Below are 14,717 nucleotides of genomic sequence, written 5' to 3' on the forward strand. Positions count from 1 at the left end.
TAGATACTTGCAGACGCTGGATCTACGCATAAGTCCATTTACCCACTTTCTGACCCGAATTTGGATGGAAACAGGTTGTTCGATCTCTCTACTCAACTGTTTGCTTGACTTTGGCTATTTTGTCAGAATATCTGTTTGCAGCTTGGATTTGGCTACAAACTTGGTCTTTTATGCTTTTCTCCATGAATGTTTTAGCCAATAAATCTTGTCCAAAATGCTCGTATCAGGGGTATTCCTTTTTCTATCGAATGAGAAGTCTGGCCTTACTTTATCAAGTTTCTCATTCTTAGGGAGCGTCCTTTTTTGGATGCTTGTCCCATACTAGGTCCTTCGTAGATGACATTGGTAATGCCTCATGGGGCTTTATCATTGCCTTGCCTTTCCTTCTCTTCAAACAATGAGCCTAGTCTAACTTTCTTAAAGAAGTGGTCCAACTTTCATTGGACGGCCAACTTCTCTAGTTCGGCAATGAGTTGTTTGCGGTCTTCCGTGTCATGCCTTTCACTTTTGTGGAAGTTGCAGTATGATCCATTGTTGTGCGAGAAAGACTTCTCCATTTATGGAGGATATGTGATATGTACCATGTTCTTCTCTACCCAGTATAGGACTTTATATGTGGCCGCGTTAAGGGAGATCATTAATCTTCTCTATCCATTTTTGGATTGCTTGAACTTGGCCTCAAAATCCTCACTTTTTTTTATCGGGAGGTTCCTTTCCTTAGGCGCCCATAAACCCGGAGTATCATGCTCCTAAGGATGGATGTTATGAAGTGGTCAACGAAGACCCCTGACACCTACTTGAAGCTGGTGATCATTTCAATGCCTATCTACTTATACGAGTAGAAAGCAACACCCTTTAGTTTAATGCGAAATAGGCAACACATCACATCGTCTGTTGTTGTGGTACATAGTTTGCCTGAAGTTTTTGATGAGTAGTAGGGTCTGTTGTCCCATCATACTCTTTTAGCATCAAATATTTGAACCCTCATGGCATGAGCTCAGTCATGATCTTCCTACACAAGTGGTATTTCTACCTCTATTAAGCCAGGATGCTGCGAGGGCGACTTCTCCATTTTTGGAGGATATGTGATGTGTAATGTTGTCCTCTAAACAGACTCTAGCAAGTGCACTAGATACAAGTAATAAAATGATAAATAGATTATCGTCTCCACAGGGATTGATGACCAAATTTTACTAGAAAAACCTTGCAGAACAGGGTGTTCATGGTGTGTGATTTTCTTTAGTTGAGAAGTGTTGTGATGTTATAACATCAATACTATTTAAGTGGTTCAGTGTAATAAAAATGAATTTTTTTTGATAATGATAAAAAGATAGAACAGGTCAGGCCACAGCGGAACAGGTTACTTTCAGTCTCTAAACATCCTATTTATTCATGAATGACATAAAGTGAAGTCAGGATCTCTACTTTAGGGCTCACTTAAGTCAACTCTCGTGTGTTCTTAAGATTCTAAGATGTACTACAACGTTAAGCGTCCTTAATGTTGGTTCTTTCTTGCATTACGAGCGAAACAACATTTCTGTTAAGAAAACCCTTGATTACACCCCCCTAACATTCCTGTGTCGAGGTTTGGACGTTTGATAAAAGGTTCCGTGAAGATAAAAGGAGTTTCCTATCATTCATCTAACACTAAGATACATGCATGTATATCAAACACAACATAATATATCATCATTCATTCATAAATAAGAAAATAGAAGACTTACATAACCGGCCCTAACTGGCCGAGCCCGCTCAAAACGACTACTCACTCATGCTAAAGAGTGAACAACCTAAGTCAAATATACATAACTCCATGGAAGGAGTCATAATGTTTCTTAGAGAGCTTCTCTCTCTAAAGTTGCTCCACAAAAATTATCTATTTTCGTCCCAACAAGTATATCTACTTTCCCTCCACTATCGGTATAAATAGGAGGGAAAAAGATTACCCATACACAAAACAAAGTAAAATATTACAAAACTAGAAAGATTGGTCAAGAGATTTGGGGATTTGCTAAAAGTGGTTAAAATGTTTTGACCCTTGAACACTCAAGGGTCGATTGGTCATGTCATCATGTTGCTTTCTGTCGCCTGTTTCTGCCCTCTCCTGCCCGCTTGTACAGTCGTTGTCCGTCATCAGGTACGCAGCGTTAACCGTTGGATCAAAGGTTGCACTCCTCCTCTTGGTTGTTGCAAAACAGGCTGTGTGACAGCCTTTTTGACTTTATCTTTCTAAATCTGCATAAAACACTCATTAGTCCTTCTTTTAAGTAATCTTACGCCAAAAACACCCCGAAATTATCACAAATAGTATGTTTTATTGTAGTCATTTTCATGCCTAACAAATACCCCCAAACTAAATCTTGGCTTGTCCTCAAGTAAACAAAAATAGAAAGCATAACAACTTACTGGAAGAATTTAGGTATGAAAGAATACAGAAGACAGATTTTGACGAATTTACAGAAAAAGCAGGAAAAGAGATTACAACAGACTATTTAGAAGGAGCAGAAAATGACACTCAGAAGAATATAATTAGATATGTGCTTGCCATGATAAAAAATGTGGTTATGCCCGATTTAACTCATGTATCCCTAACTCAAGAAATTCCTCAAAGCTTAAAGGTTTAACTCAACTTTCATTTGAACAACCTGTTCACCCGAAATGCCTCACTAAGGAAGGGATGTTTCAGTCACTCTCGAATGATCCATTTTAGCCATAAGGAAGGGAATGCAACTTCTCTCCTCAGCTCAGTAAGTATACCTATAGGGTGCGAATTTGCTTATTGGTCCTATTTCTATGGATCAAAAAAATTCAAGCAAATCCAAAGGTCTTTATGGGTTGTAATGTATGGTTAAGGTAGAGGTGTGGACGTGAATGGCTTTTTATGTGTAAGAATTCTGACCTCATGCACTTTACACAAATACCTTGGTTTTTAACATACAACTCTGCATAACTTGTTTAACAGATGATTTACCCAATTTCCTCATTAACGCCTACCACTAAACAACCAATCTCAAAATTTGGGCATACAATGTGATTGTGTGCCATGAATTTGGAGGTATCTTTAATGATTCGTCATATTGTTTTCCTCTTGATCATTATACCTTATTAAATATTTTATCTCAATGTGTGCGCGAGTTTCCTCCGCCAGTTACATTTTCAATCAACACAGCTTGCATGAGGCAAATTCACGGTTCTTTAGGATCAAAGTGATGGGAATGTGGTTATTTAAAGGCTAAGTTAACGAAATAAAAGGCAAGCTCAAATGGTTTATCCTAATATGTGGGTGCAATGCACAAGGTATGTCTTTTATCGGTTGAGTTGGGTGCCTAAGTGCCTTTATCATTCAATGCTTGTCCGAAATTTTTCCATTTCGACATGGCTTACCAAAGCAAATTCTCCCTAAAGACAATAAGTACTAGCCCACTCTTCAAAGCATCGATGCATTTACATGCACTTGTAGGCTCAAGTTCTCACTATTTTGGGGTTTTCATGCATTAGGGCAAAAGGTCCCTCAAGTGAATGTTGATTTAAAACTTAAAAAAAAATTTGGAATGTCAAAGCTCGAGAATTAAAAATTATCACCAGGCTTTCACCACACATTTCAAACATACATGCACAAAACGTTTACTCAGGAATTACTGCAGGGTCTAAACAAACGAAGAACTAGTTGTTCACAGGATGGAACGAACACAAAACAATAACTATTTACTGAGGATAGACAAAAATGTTACATTTTTACATGCCAAGAGGTCACAGGGGCTAAGTTATTATTCAGAACATACTACAATAACAACTTGTTCAATCTTTTATCATGTTATGCATACAGATATTGCGATCATTATTGTAATTTTCCCACCCCTAAATTAGAATCGAACATTGTCCCCAATGTTAATACTAGGAAGCATAGGAAAAAGCATAACATGATATCGGAGGAGTTTAAACAAATGACAAGAAGGGTTATAAGTGTTACCAGATGCTTGGACATGCGACATATGGAATGTTCAGACAAGCGGGGAAAGAGAGGAATCAACCTCTCTATCCTTGGCAGGAACAACGCCATCCCCTTTCGAGGAGGCTGCGACATTGTTGATCTCAGGTTTTGTTCTTACCGGACTTTTTATTGAGGCACCAGAGGGACTCTCCCGCCCTTGCTCTTCTTCCACACAGATGTGCTTTAGCATATCGACCTCGCCTTGTAGGTGGGCATTTTTATGTTCCAGCGCGTGTATCTAGTCGTGGTTGGCTTTGGTCTACGCAAACAAAGCGTTCAACTGGGAGAGAATATCTTCGTTGGATAGCTTTGAGCACTTTCGGTAGAAGCCCAAATCCCTGGCCTGTTCCACCTTCTCAGATTCTGACGACACTGATACAACATGCTCATTTTTCCTTTTCTTGCTCTCAACCCTCTTTGCCTCAACGAAATCCGACATCCACACCCACTTTCCATTAACCATCTTCCCGAAGAGCATGATTTGTAGGCTTCTCAAATCAATTTGATCCGGGTGGTTCACCATCGTCATCCTGTTTCGGTCTTCAGGTTTGAAGACCCCTATTGCTTCCGCTATGCGCGTCACAATGCTGCCACAACATATTAGGGAAGAGTTCTTCCGCCCAAAAGCACTAACATAGTACCCAAACCAGAACCCTAGATTCATCATGCGCCCAATTATCATGCTCCATAGAGCAGTAAGGTCTGCGTTGGGGATGGTTGCTTGGTTTTCTCGTGCAAAGATGGTTCCGGACACCAGTTTGTGCAGATAATGGAGGGTGTAGTCCTCGATGTTAGACGCCTTAGAGGCACTTCCATCATAACTTGGCTGGCCCGAGATAGAATGCTAGAAAATCGTTAGGTCGAAGTCATCTGGGGTTTCGATGAAAGCTCCCTTGTATCCTTCCGATTCCAAGTCATCATCGTCCGTGGCACCGAGCAGGTGGTTGAAGGTGTTCATAGACGGCCGCTGGGTGTGGGTCATGAGTCGGAAACTAAATTTCCCCTCCTCTTTAGGGTCAATGATCTCCGGGTCATGTTTAAATGTAGCCAGAAACTCCAGTGTGAGTTCCCTGTAAGCGGGCTCCTTCATCTCAAAGAAACAGCTAAAGTGGCCTGCTTGCATGCGCTCCTTAACACGCCCCGCAAGTTTAAGCTTTTTCAAAATCTCCCAGCAGATCGTTCTCACTGGTCGGAACTCCAGTTGGGTCAAATCCTCATAATACTGCTGCACATTGGCGTCTTTGAACTGTGATAATTTCTTCACCAATTTTTCATCTGGTACAAAAGCCACTGTGCTTGTGCCCACCATTTTGCCTTTCGCTTTGTCCTTCTTCGCCCTATCTATTTTTACTTGCTTTCCAGAACCGCGAGTCCTCATCCTGTTAATGAGACTAAATAGCTACACCCAAAATGGTTATCTGGAGAGATATGGGGAACAGTGTGTGAGAGAGAAAAATAAGAAAATGTTTACTAGGGTCCCCAATACACCCTTCGTCCTTTAAGTAGAAAAAGTTTGAAACGGCCAGTTGCCAGAACCGTCATAATTACGACGTTTCTCTTAACGCCACCTGTACGAGTTGGTGTGGCAACAGTCGCGGAAGGATGAAAGGACGTTTAGGGAGGGGAGCAAACGGTTACTTTTTTTGAAATTAACTACACTCTACCTACTTCGAATTTATCGAGAGAGTTGTGCAGGCTAAGTACAAAAAGTAACCCTAAAACAGTGTGATGGGACGGCCTCCTTATCCTAAAGATTTGTCATTTGAACATTTGGCCAATATATTTTCCCCCCTAAGAGCTTTCTCCCCCTTTTTCTTACGAGTAAAATTTAAAACTTCTTCCTACATGAAGGATAAAAGTTTATCTTTTTGCTCGTAATTAAACAGGGAAGATTAAATTGTTATTTTACGGACCCGCATGGCAACACAGAATTAATTTAACTTGATTAAGCAATCCTACCTAAAATTTTGACAAAAATTAAACTAAGGTACAAAAGTGTAAGGTTACTCCCTATCGCTTGCTGCAATTGGTGTTTGCAGCGAACACCCTGTTCCTGATGCTAATGGCTTGAAGGATCCTGGAAATGGACAGTGTCAATTGCCCCCTTTGTATCATTCTCAAGATATGGTTTCAATCGTTGTCCATTTACTTTGAAAGGTTCATGACCGTCTTTGATAATTTCTACAGCCCCATGGTAGAACACCTTGTTTACTGTGTAAGGTCCCGACCATCTGGACTTCAGCTTCCTAGGAATAAGTCTGAGCCTCGAGTTGTACAAGAGGACTCTATGTCCTTCTCGAAAGACTTTCTCCTGTATTTTCTTGTCGTTCCATCTCTTCATCTTTTCCTTATAGTCCATAGCGTTCTCGTAGGAAAACAGCCTGAATTCCTCCATTTCGCACAGTTGCAACTTTCTCTGTTCACCTACAACCTGTTTCTCAAAATTTAGAAAGGTTAGTGCCCAGAAGGCCCTATGCTCTATCTTTACTGGAAGATGACGAGACTTTCCATATAACAGCCTAAATGGGGACATTCCAATTGGTGTCTTGTATGCAATTCTATAGGCCCATAAAGCATTGTCAAGCTTGTTTGCCCAGTCCTCCTAGAATTGCCCACTGTTTTCTCCAAGATTCTTTTGATCTCTCTATTGGAGATCTCCACCTACCCACTAGGTTGTGGGTGGTAAGGTGTGGCAATTCTGTGAGTGACTCCAAGCTTTCCCATCAACTTTTCAAATTGAGCATTACAGAAATGGGTTCCTTGGTCACTAATGATAGCTCGTGGGACACCAAATCGGGCAAACAACATTTTTAGGAATTTGACGACCACACGGGCATCATTAGTGGGACTAGCTATTGCTTCAACCCACTTGCTTACATAGTCTACTGCAACCAATATATACTTATTACCAAAAGACGTAGGGAAGAGTCCCATGAAGTCTATGCCCCATATGTCAAATATTTCACATATAACAATGTTATTAAGGGGCATGGCATTCCTTACCGAGATATTACCTGTTCTCTGGCACTCATTATAAGTACTTACGAACATATGAGCATCCCTGAAGATGGTTGACCAGAAAAAACCTGATTAGAGCACCTTCGCGGCTGTTCTACTTGCACCGTGATGCCCACCTGCTTCTCTATCGTGGTAATGTCTTAGAACAACATGTCCTTCCTCTTGGGTGATGCATCTTCTTATGATCTGATCTGCACACAACCTGAAAAGATATGGTTCTTCCCAAAAATAGTATTTGATTTCTGCATAGAACTTCTTCTTTTGGTTGGTGGACAAGCTGTGAGGTTTAATTGAACTAGCAAGATAATTGGCAATGTCAGCAAACCATGGTGTAAGTTGTAGAGAATACAAATGCTCATCAGGGAAATTCTCCAAGATTTCATGATGTTCCTGGCTACTGGTATGAGAAATTCTGGAGAGATGATCAGCAACTACGTTTTCTGTTCCTTTTTTGTCCTTGATCTCGAGGTCAAACTCTTGGAGCAAGAGCAACCACCGAATCAGCCTCGGCTTAGCATCTTTCTTTGCAAACAGGTAGCGCAAGGCAGCGTGGTCTGTGTAGACCACTACTTTTTACAAAACCAAGTATGGACGGAATTTGTCAAAAGCATACACCACTGCAAGAAGCTCCTTCTCTGTTGTGGTATAGTTTTGCTGATCCTCGTTCATTGTTTTGCTTGCATAATAGATCGGTCGAAACTTCTTCTCAATTCTCTGCCCAAGAACAGCTCTTACGCATATGTCGCTAGCATCACACATCATTTCAAATGGCAATTCCCAATTTGGTGCGGCTAGAATGGGTGAATTGATCAGTTTGCCTTTTAGAATCTCAAATGCCTTTACACAGTCTGTTCCAAAAGTAAAATCCACATCTTTATGTAACAGAGCTGATAGTGGTAATGTTATCTTTGAGAAGTCTTTTATGAATCTTCGGTAGAATCCCGCGTGCCAAGGGAAACTTCTAACATCTTTGACATTAGCAGGAACAGCCAGCTTCTCTATCACTTCCACCTTTGCTTTGTCAACCTCCATTCCCTGTTCTGAGATCTGATGTCCGAGCACAATTCCTCCCGTGACCATGAAATGGCACTTTTCCCAGTTTAGAACTAAGTTTGTCTCTCTACATTGTACTAACATGGCCTCCGGGTTGTTCAGACAGCTTCCAAATGAGTTTCCATATACTGAGAAATCATCCGTGAAGATTTCCACAGTTTGCTCCACCACATCATGAAATATAGACATCATGCACCTCTAAAATGTAGCAGGGGCATTGCACAACCCAAAAGGCATGCGTCTGAAAGCATAAGTCCCATAGGGGCAAGTAAAGGTTGTTTTCTCTTGATCTTCAGAATGGATAGCAATCTGATTGTACCCTGAATACCCATCAAGGAAACAGTAAAACGCATAGCCCGTCAATCGTTCCAGCTCTGGTCAATGAATTGCAAAGGAAAATGGTCTTTCCTTATTGCCTCGTTGACCTTTCGGTAGTCCACGCATACTCTCCATCCAGTTATGGTTCTTGTGGGGACCAGTTCGTTTTTCTCATTCAGAACAACCGTAGTACCCCCTTTCTTCGGAACTACATGCACATGGCTTGTTCAGATACTGTCAGAAATGGGATAAATGATTCCTGCATCTAATAACTTGATTACTTCTTTCCTCACAACCTCCTTCATGTGCGGGTTCAGCCTTCTCTGTGGTTGAACACACGGCTTGTGGTCTTTTTCCATTAGAATATGATGCACACACACCGCCGGGCTGATTCCCTTAATATCATCCATCTTTCAAGCCATTGCATCCTTGTTTCTTCGCAAATACCTCCATGAGCTGAGCTTTCTGATCAAGGGTTAATTTGGAAGATATAATCACCGGGCTTCCGCTTGGTGGTTCAAGGAAAGCATATTCAAGATGTGATGGCAAAGGTTTCAGTTCAGGTTTAGATAAAGGCACAATGGGTATTTCTGGAGGTTCTTGATGAGTGGGAACAGTTGGATCGGGAGGGATTGATGAAGCTTCTGTCTCGATGGAACAACCTGTTCCTTCACAGAGATTAACCTCTTCTCCCAAGAGTGCCTCCAATGTGTCCTGTCCCTATCCTGCGAATCAGATAGACTTTGGAAATTATCTAAAAAATAACATGTGTCATCACTAGTGTTAGCTTGTCTCATAGCTTCATTCATCTTAAAAATGATTTCCTCCCCATTGATTCTAAAAAATAATTTCCCTTCTCCTACATCAATCAATGCTTTACCTGTTGCTAAGAACAGTCTTCCCAGAATAATGGGAACATGCAAATCCTCATCTATGTCCATTATTATGAAATCAACAGGCAGTATGAACTTTCCTACCTTAACTAACACATCCTCCACAACTTCCCTAGGATAGCATACAGATGTATCTGCCAATTGGATTGATATCCTAGTGGGTTGTGGCTCACCTAACCCTAGCTTAACATACACAGAATATTACATCAGATTTATACTTGCTCCTAGGTCACATAATGCATTATCAATATTTAACTTGCCAATAGAACATGGAATCGAAAAACTCCCTGGATCCTTCAGCTTTTTAGGAAGCTGCTGCTTGTTCTGGAGTATGGACGAACAGTCTCTGTTCAGCTAGATCATTGATATGTTTTCCAATTTCTTCTTATTGGACATGATATCCTTCAAAAACTTTGCATATGTGGGCATCTGAGCAAGTGCTTCCACAAAGGGGATGTTGATATGCAACTTCCTCAAGGTGTCCAACACTTTGAATTTTGCTCTTCAAGCTTTTTGTTTACGAGCCTCGCCGGATATGGTACAGGTGGTACATAGGGAGGGGGTGGATAGTACTTCTTTCCTGGTTCCTCCTGATTATTGTCAGATGTGAGATCTGTCTCGGTTGGCTTCTCCTGGTCAAGAACAGTCTGTTCCTTTTCCTTCTCAGCAAGTCTGGACCTACCTACACACTCAGCACTTTTATTAGTCATCAAAGGAGGATTAGTTTCCTTACCAGATCGTAGAGTGATAGCCATGACATCTCCCTTAGGGTTTGGTTCGGTATTACTTGGCATCACCCCTTTTCCTTTTGATGAGGAATCAGCCAGGTGATGAACTTGTGTCTCCAAATTTTTGATGGAAGCCTGTGTCTGCTTCATAAATTGCATCATCATGGTCTTCATGTCCTGTTCTACGTCCTTTATCGGGTGAACAGGTTGTTTGTAGTGCTGTTGAGGCTGCCTCTGATAGTGTCCTCCTTGTTGCTGCTGGTATCTGGGTTGCTCCTGCTGGTTTCGCTGTCCAGTCCATCCGAAATTCGGATGATTTCTTGTGGCTGGATTGTATGTATTTGAATAAGGATTTGGTGGGTTCCTTTGATTGTATCCAGCATAATCACACTGTTCCTGCTCACCTTTGCCTTGCTTAACTCCAGGGCAGTTGATGTTGAAGTGAGGCCCTCCACAAAAATCACAGACATCATTAAATGGTGGTTCATTATGAATGGATGAGACATTAATCTTGCTGAGCTGCCTGACAAGCTGTTCCACCTGAGTGGTCAGCTTGAAAACCACGTCACTATCTGCCGTTATTTTCCCTTCACTCCTAGCTGAGTGCCAATTATAACTTGTGCTTACAACTTTCTCAATGAGGTCGTACAAGGCTTGTGGTTCAAGATCCTCGGGGTTACCATTCGCAATGGATCCAATCTGGATTTTGTACGTGTTGGTGACTCCATTGTAAAAATTCTGTACTTGCATCCACATGGGGATGCCATGATTTGGTACCCTTCGTAACAACTCTTTGTACCTTTCCTATGCTTCGGCCAACGATTCATCCTCTTCTTGTACGAAACGGGACACCTCATTTCTGAGTTTGATAGCCTGTCTAGGTGGAAAGTATTTCATCAGAAAAGCACTGGCCATGTCCTGCCATGTTGCGATGGGTCCTGGTTGTAGGTTATTTAGCCAGTTCTTTGCTTTATCTTTGAGAGAAAAAGGAAACAACTTCAGCCTTATCACGTCATCGGAAACTCCTCTGTTTGATCGAAAAGTGTTGCATAGTGTAATAAACTCCTGGATATGTATGTTTGGATCTTCCGACTGATATCCATTGAATTGCACGGCTGCTTGCAACATCTGTATCATGGATGCTTTTACTTCAAACATGTTGTTCCCTTCGTTAGGCAACACAATACACGACGAGTGTCCTTCCGTGGTAGGTCTGGAGTAATCTCTGATTCTCATGACTGGAGGATTGTTATTTTCACCTTCTTCTTGATTGGGTTAAACTGGTTGTTCTGGTATTCTTCCAGCCATCCTTCTTTCTCTTTGTCTCTCTCTTTGTCTTGCTCGTCGAGCTCCCGCTTGGTTTCGTCTACACGTTCTTTCTAACTCAAGATCGATAGGAAAAACCGGTGGTCCAGCTCTGCGCATAGACAGTAAGAAAAACTGCTTCTGGCTGCACTACGTAACAAACAGATTAAAAACGCCCTGTTTCACAGAAATTTTCAGATAAACTTTGTTGCTTTCAATCCCCGGCAACGGCGCCAAAAACTTGTTATCCTCTAAACAGACTCTAGCAAGTGCACTAGATACAAGTAATAAAATGATAAGTCCACAGGGATTGATGATCAAATTTTACTAGAAAAACCTTGCAGAACAGGGTGTTCGTGGTGTGTGATTTTCTTTAGTTGAGAAGTGTTGTGATGTTATAACAACAATACTATTTAAACGGTTCAGTGTAATAAAAATGAGTTTTTTTGATAATGATAAAAAGATAGAACAGGTCATGCCACAGTGGAACAGGTTACTTTCAGTCTCTAAACATCCTATTTATTCATGAATGACATAAAGTGAAGTCAAGATCTCTACTTTAGGGCTCACTTAAGTCAACTCTCGTGTGTTCTTAAGATTCTAAGATGTACTACAACGTTAAGCGTCCTTAATGTTGGTTCTTTCTTGCATTATGAGCGAAACAACATTTCTGTTAAGAAAACCCTTGATTACACCCCCCTAACATTCCTGTGTCGAGGTTTGGACGTTTGATAAAAGGTTCCGTGAAGATGAAAGGAGTTCCCTATCATTCATCTAACACTAAGATACATGCATGTAGCAATGGAGTGAAAACTTTATCAAACACAACATAATATATCATCATTCATTCATAAATAAGAAAATAGAAGACTTACATAACCGGCCCTAACTGGCCGAGCCCGCTCAAAACGACTACTCACTCATACTAAAGAGTGAACAACCTAAGTCAAATATACAGAACTCCATGGAAGGAGTCATAATGTTTCTTAGAGAGCTTCTCTCTCTAAAGTTGCTTCACAAAAATTATCTATTTTCTTCCCAACAAGTATATCTACTTTCCCTCCACTATCGGTATAAATAGGAGGGAAAAAGATTACCCGTACACAAAACAAAGTAAAATATTACAAAACTAGAAAGATTGTTCAAGAGATTTGGGGATTTGCTAAAAGTGGTTAAAATGTTTTGACCCTTGAACACTCAAGGGTCGATTGGTCATGTCATCATGTTGCTTTCTGCCGCCTGTTTCTGCCCTCTCCTGCCCGCTTGTACAGTCGTTGTCCGTCATCAGGTACGCAGCGTTAACCGTTGGATCAAAGGTTGCACTCCTCCTCTTAGTTGTTGCAAAACAGGCTGTGTGACAGCCTTTTTGACTTTATCTTTCTAAATCTGCATAAAACACTCATTAGTCCTTCTTTTAAGTAATCTTACGCCAAAAACACCCCGAAATTATCACAAATAGTATGTTTTATTATAGTCATTTTCATACCTAACATATACCATGTTATTCTCTACCCAGTATAGGACTTTATCTCTGGCAGCGTTTAGGGGGATTGTTGATCTACTCTACCCATTTTTGGATTGCCTCGAACTTGGCCTCAAAATCCTCACCTTTTATCGGGAGGTTCCTTTCCTTGGGCGCCCATGGATCCAGAGTATCATGCTCCCAAGGATGGACGTTATGAAGTGGTCAACGAAGACCCCTGACACCTACTTGAAGCTGGTGATCATTTCAAGGCTTATCTACCTATACGAGTAGAAAGCAACACCCTTTAGTGTAATGCAGAATAAGCAACACAACACATCGTTTGTTGTCGTGGTACATAGTCTGCCTAAAGTTTTTGATATGAGTAATAGGGTCTGTTGTCCCATCATACTCTTTTAGCATCAAATATTTGAACCCTCGTGGCATGAGCCCAGTCATAATCTTCATGCACAAGTGGCATTTCTACCTCTGTTATGTCAGGATGCTTCGAGTCGATCCCTGCTTCAATGATTGTGTTTTTGAGTTTATTCAATTCTTTTTGGACTGCCTCGAACTTGGCCTCAAAATCCTCACCTTTTACTAGAAGGTTCCTTTTCTTAGGCACCCATTGATCACGAGTCTTGGGCTCAACTACCCTTTCCTAGCTAACAGATCGAGACTCGGTGAATCTATGTCAGAATCTTCTACATTTTGGATTCAAGGTCCTCCTCTTCGAGGAGGGTCACTTTTCTTCTCTTACACGGGTTGATCTTTCGGGGGGACTAGTCGTTGGCATTCTTTGCTTTCGTGCATAGGGTGTTCGAGATCTACGACATCTTATTAAAGAGTCTTTTTTCCCCTCGATTAGACGGATGAATTCCTTACCCGATCTCTTAGTGATCCTTCTCATTGACAATGACATCTTTGCACAGTATGGTGTCTGGTTGAGCATTTGGTATTCTCAGGTTTATTCATGTACTTGATAGTTTATTCCGTTATCTCGAGCTTTTCTTTAACCTTAACTATTTGGATGACATGTTCTTGTCGCATAACACTAACGACGTCGTGGAAAGATCCCAAGTTTTTAACCAGTCGTCGAGAGATTGCACTAAGAGTCTTTGTTGTTGAGCATCTAGAGTCTCAGTATCCTCCACCATTTCCAAAGTCAGATCGTGATCGACCTGAAATTGTCGTCGTGATTCTTCCATCGTGATCTGGATTCCGAACGTATGGAGTGCACTAGAGGATGGAAGTTGGATGGAACTATTTAAGCGAGTCATTGATGTGTTTGTTCCATATTCACCGCACCAATTTGATGTGGTTGAATCCTGAAAGTCCACTTGGAAACCTACAATAGACAGAAACAAGGTCAAAGACGGATCGTTGTCCGGCTAACTCACTCTGGTGCCCAAGTCAGTTTGAGGCAAGACTTGAGGATGAACAAAACTGTAAATCAGAGCTAAGATGTAAACTTAATGAATGAATTAAGTAGTGCACCTTAAGTTGTGCTTACTCTATTTATATTGTCATCGAACGGCTATGACTTTAGGAGTGTGGCGTGCTATGTGTCACATGTTGATAGGTGAACGTGCACTAGAATATCAGAGTCTAATATCTTTTAAGCTCACTAGGTATTTGATTTATGAGATCGTACATGATTGTTATAACGAGTGAATCCTTAAGTGGGTCCTTTGAGATTTCTCGAGCCAATGTCTTCAATACAAAGTCATATTGACCAGTTTTGTTATGATGATGCCACATCTTCTCTTTTTCCGGATGCTAGTTCTGATATTATAAGTGTCACATGGCGAGTTTATATTCGTCTGACATCAGCTACTATTTTAAAAAAGTAAAAAGAAAAAGAACACGGTTTTAAAAGATTTAAAAATAACTTAAAATTTTTCATTAACTTCTTTTTTTTTAATAAACAAATACGAACATTTTTCCAC

General features: G+C 40.9%; 1 protein-coding gene and 1 non-coding gene across 3 annotated transcripts; one reads left to right on the forward strand and one right to left on the reverse strand.

Annotated features, from left to right (window-relative positions):
- Positions 1-1,752: 1,752 nt before the first annotated feature.
- LOC136218607 (uncharacterized) lies at positions 1,753-14,640 on the reverse strand. Of its 2 annotated transcripts, none has more exons than XM_066005595.1 (2): positions 13,654-14,640; positions 1,753-12,692 (listed from the first exon to the last, which is right to left on the reverse strand). In XM_066005595.1, exon 2 carries the CDS (start codon positions 10,755-10,757, stop codon positions 9,747-9,749), a length of 1,011 nt encoding a protein of 336 aa, XP_065861667.1. In that variant the 5' UTR covers positions 10,758-12,692; positions 13,654-14,640; the 3' UTR covers positions 1,753-9,746. The 2 variants fall into 2 exon arrangements, with proteins under 2 accessions (XP_065861667.1, XP_065861666.1); XM_066005594.1 differs by having other exon boundaries at positions 12,793-14,640.
- Positions 10,762-10,868, forward strand: LOC136221281 (small nucleolar RNA R71). Its single transcript, XR_010685055.1, has one exon. It is a non-coding gene; the product is annotated as a small nucleolar RNA R71 (small nucleolar RNA).
- Positions 14,641-14,717: the final 77 nt, after the last annotated feature.

The sequence above is a fragment of the Euphorbia lathyris genome, chromosome 2 (genome assembly GCF_963576675.1).
Source record: "Euphorbia lathyris chromosome 2, ddEupLath1.1, whole genome shotgun sequence".
NCBI classification, from domain to species: domain Eukaryota; kingdom Viridiplantae; phylum Streptophyta; class Magnoliopsida; order Malpighiales; family Euphorbiaceae; genus Euphorbia; species Euphorbia lathyris.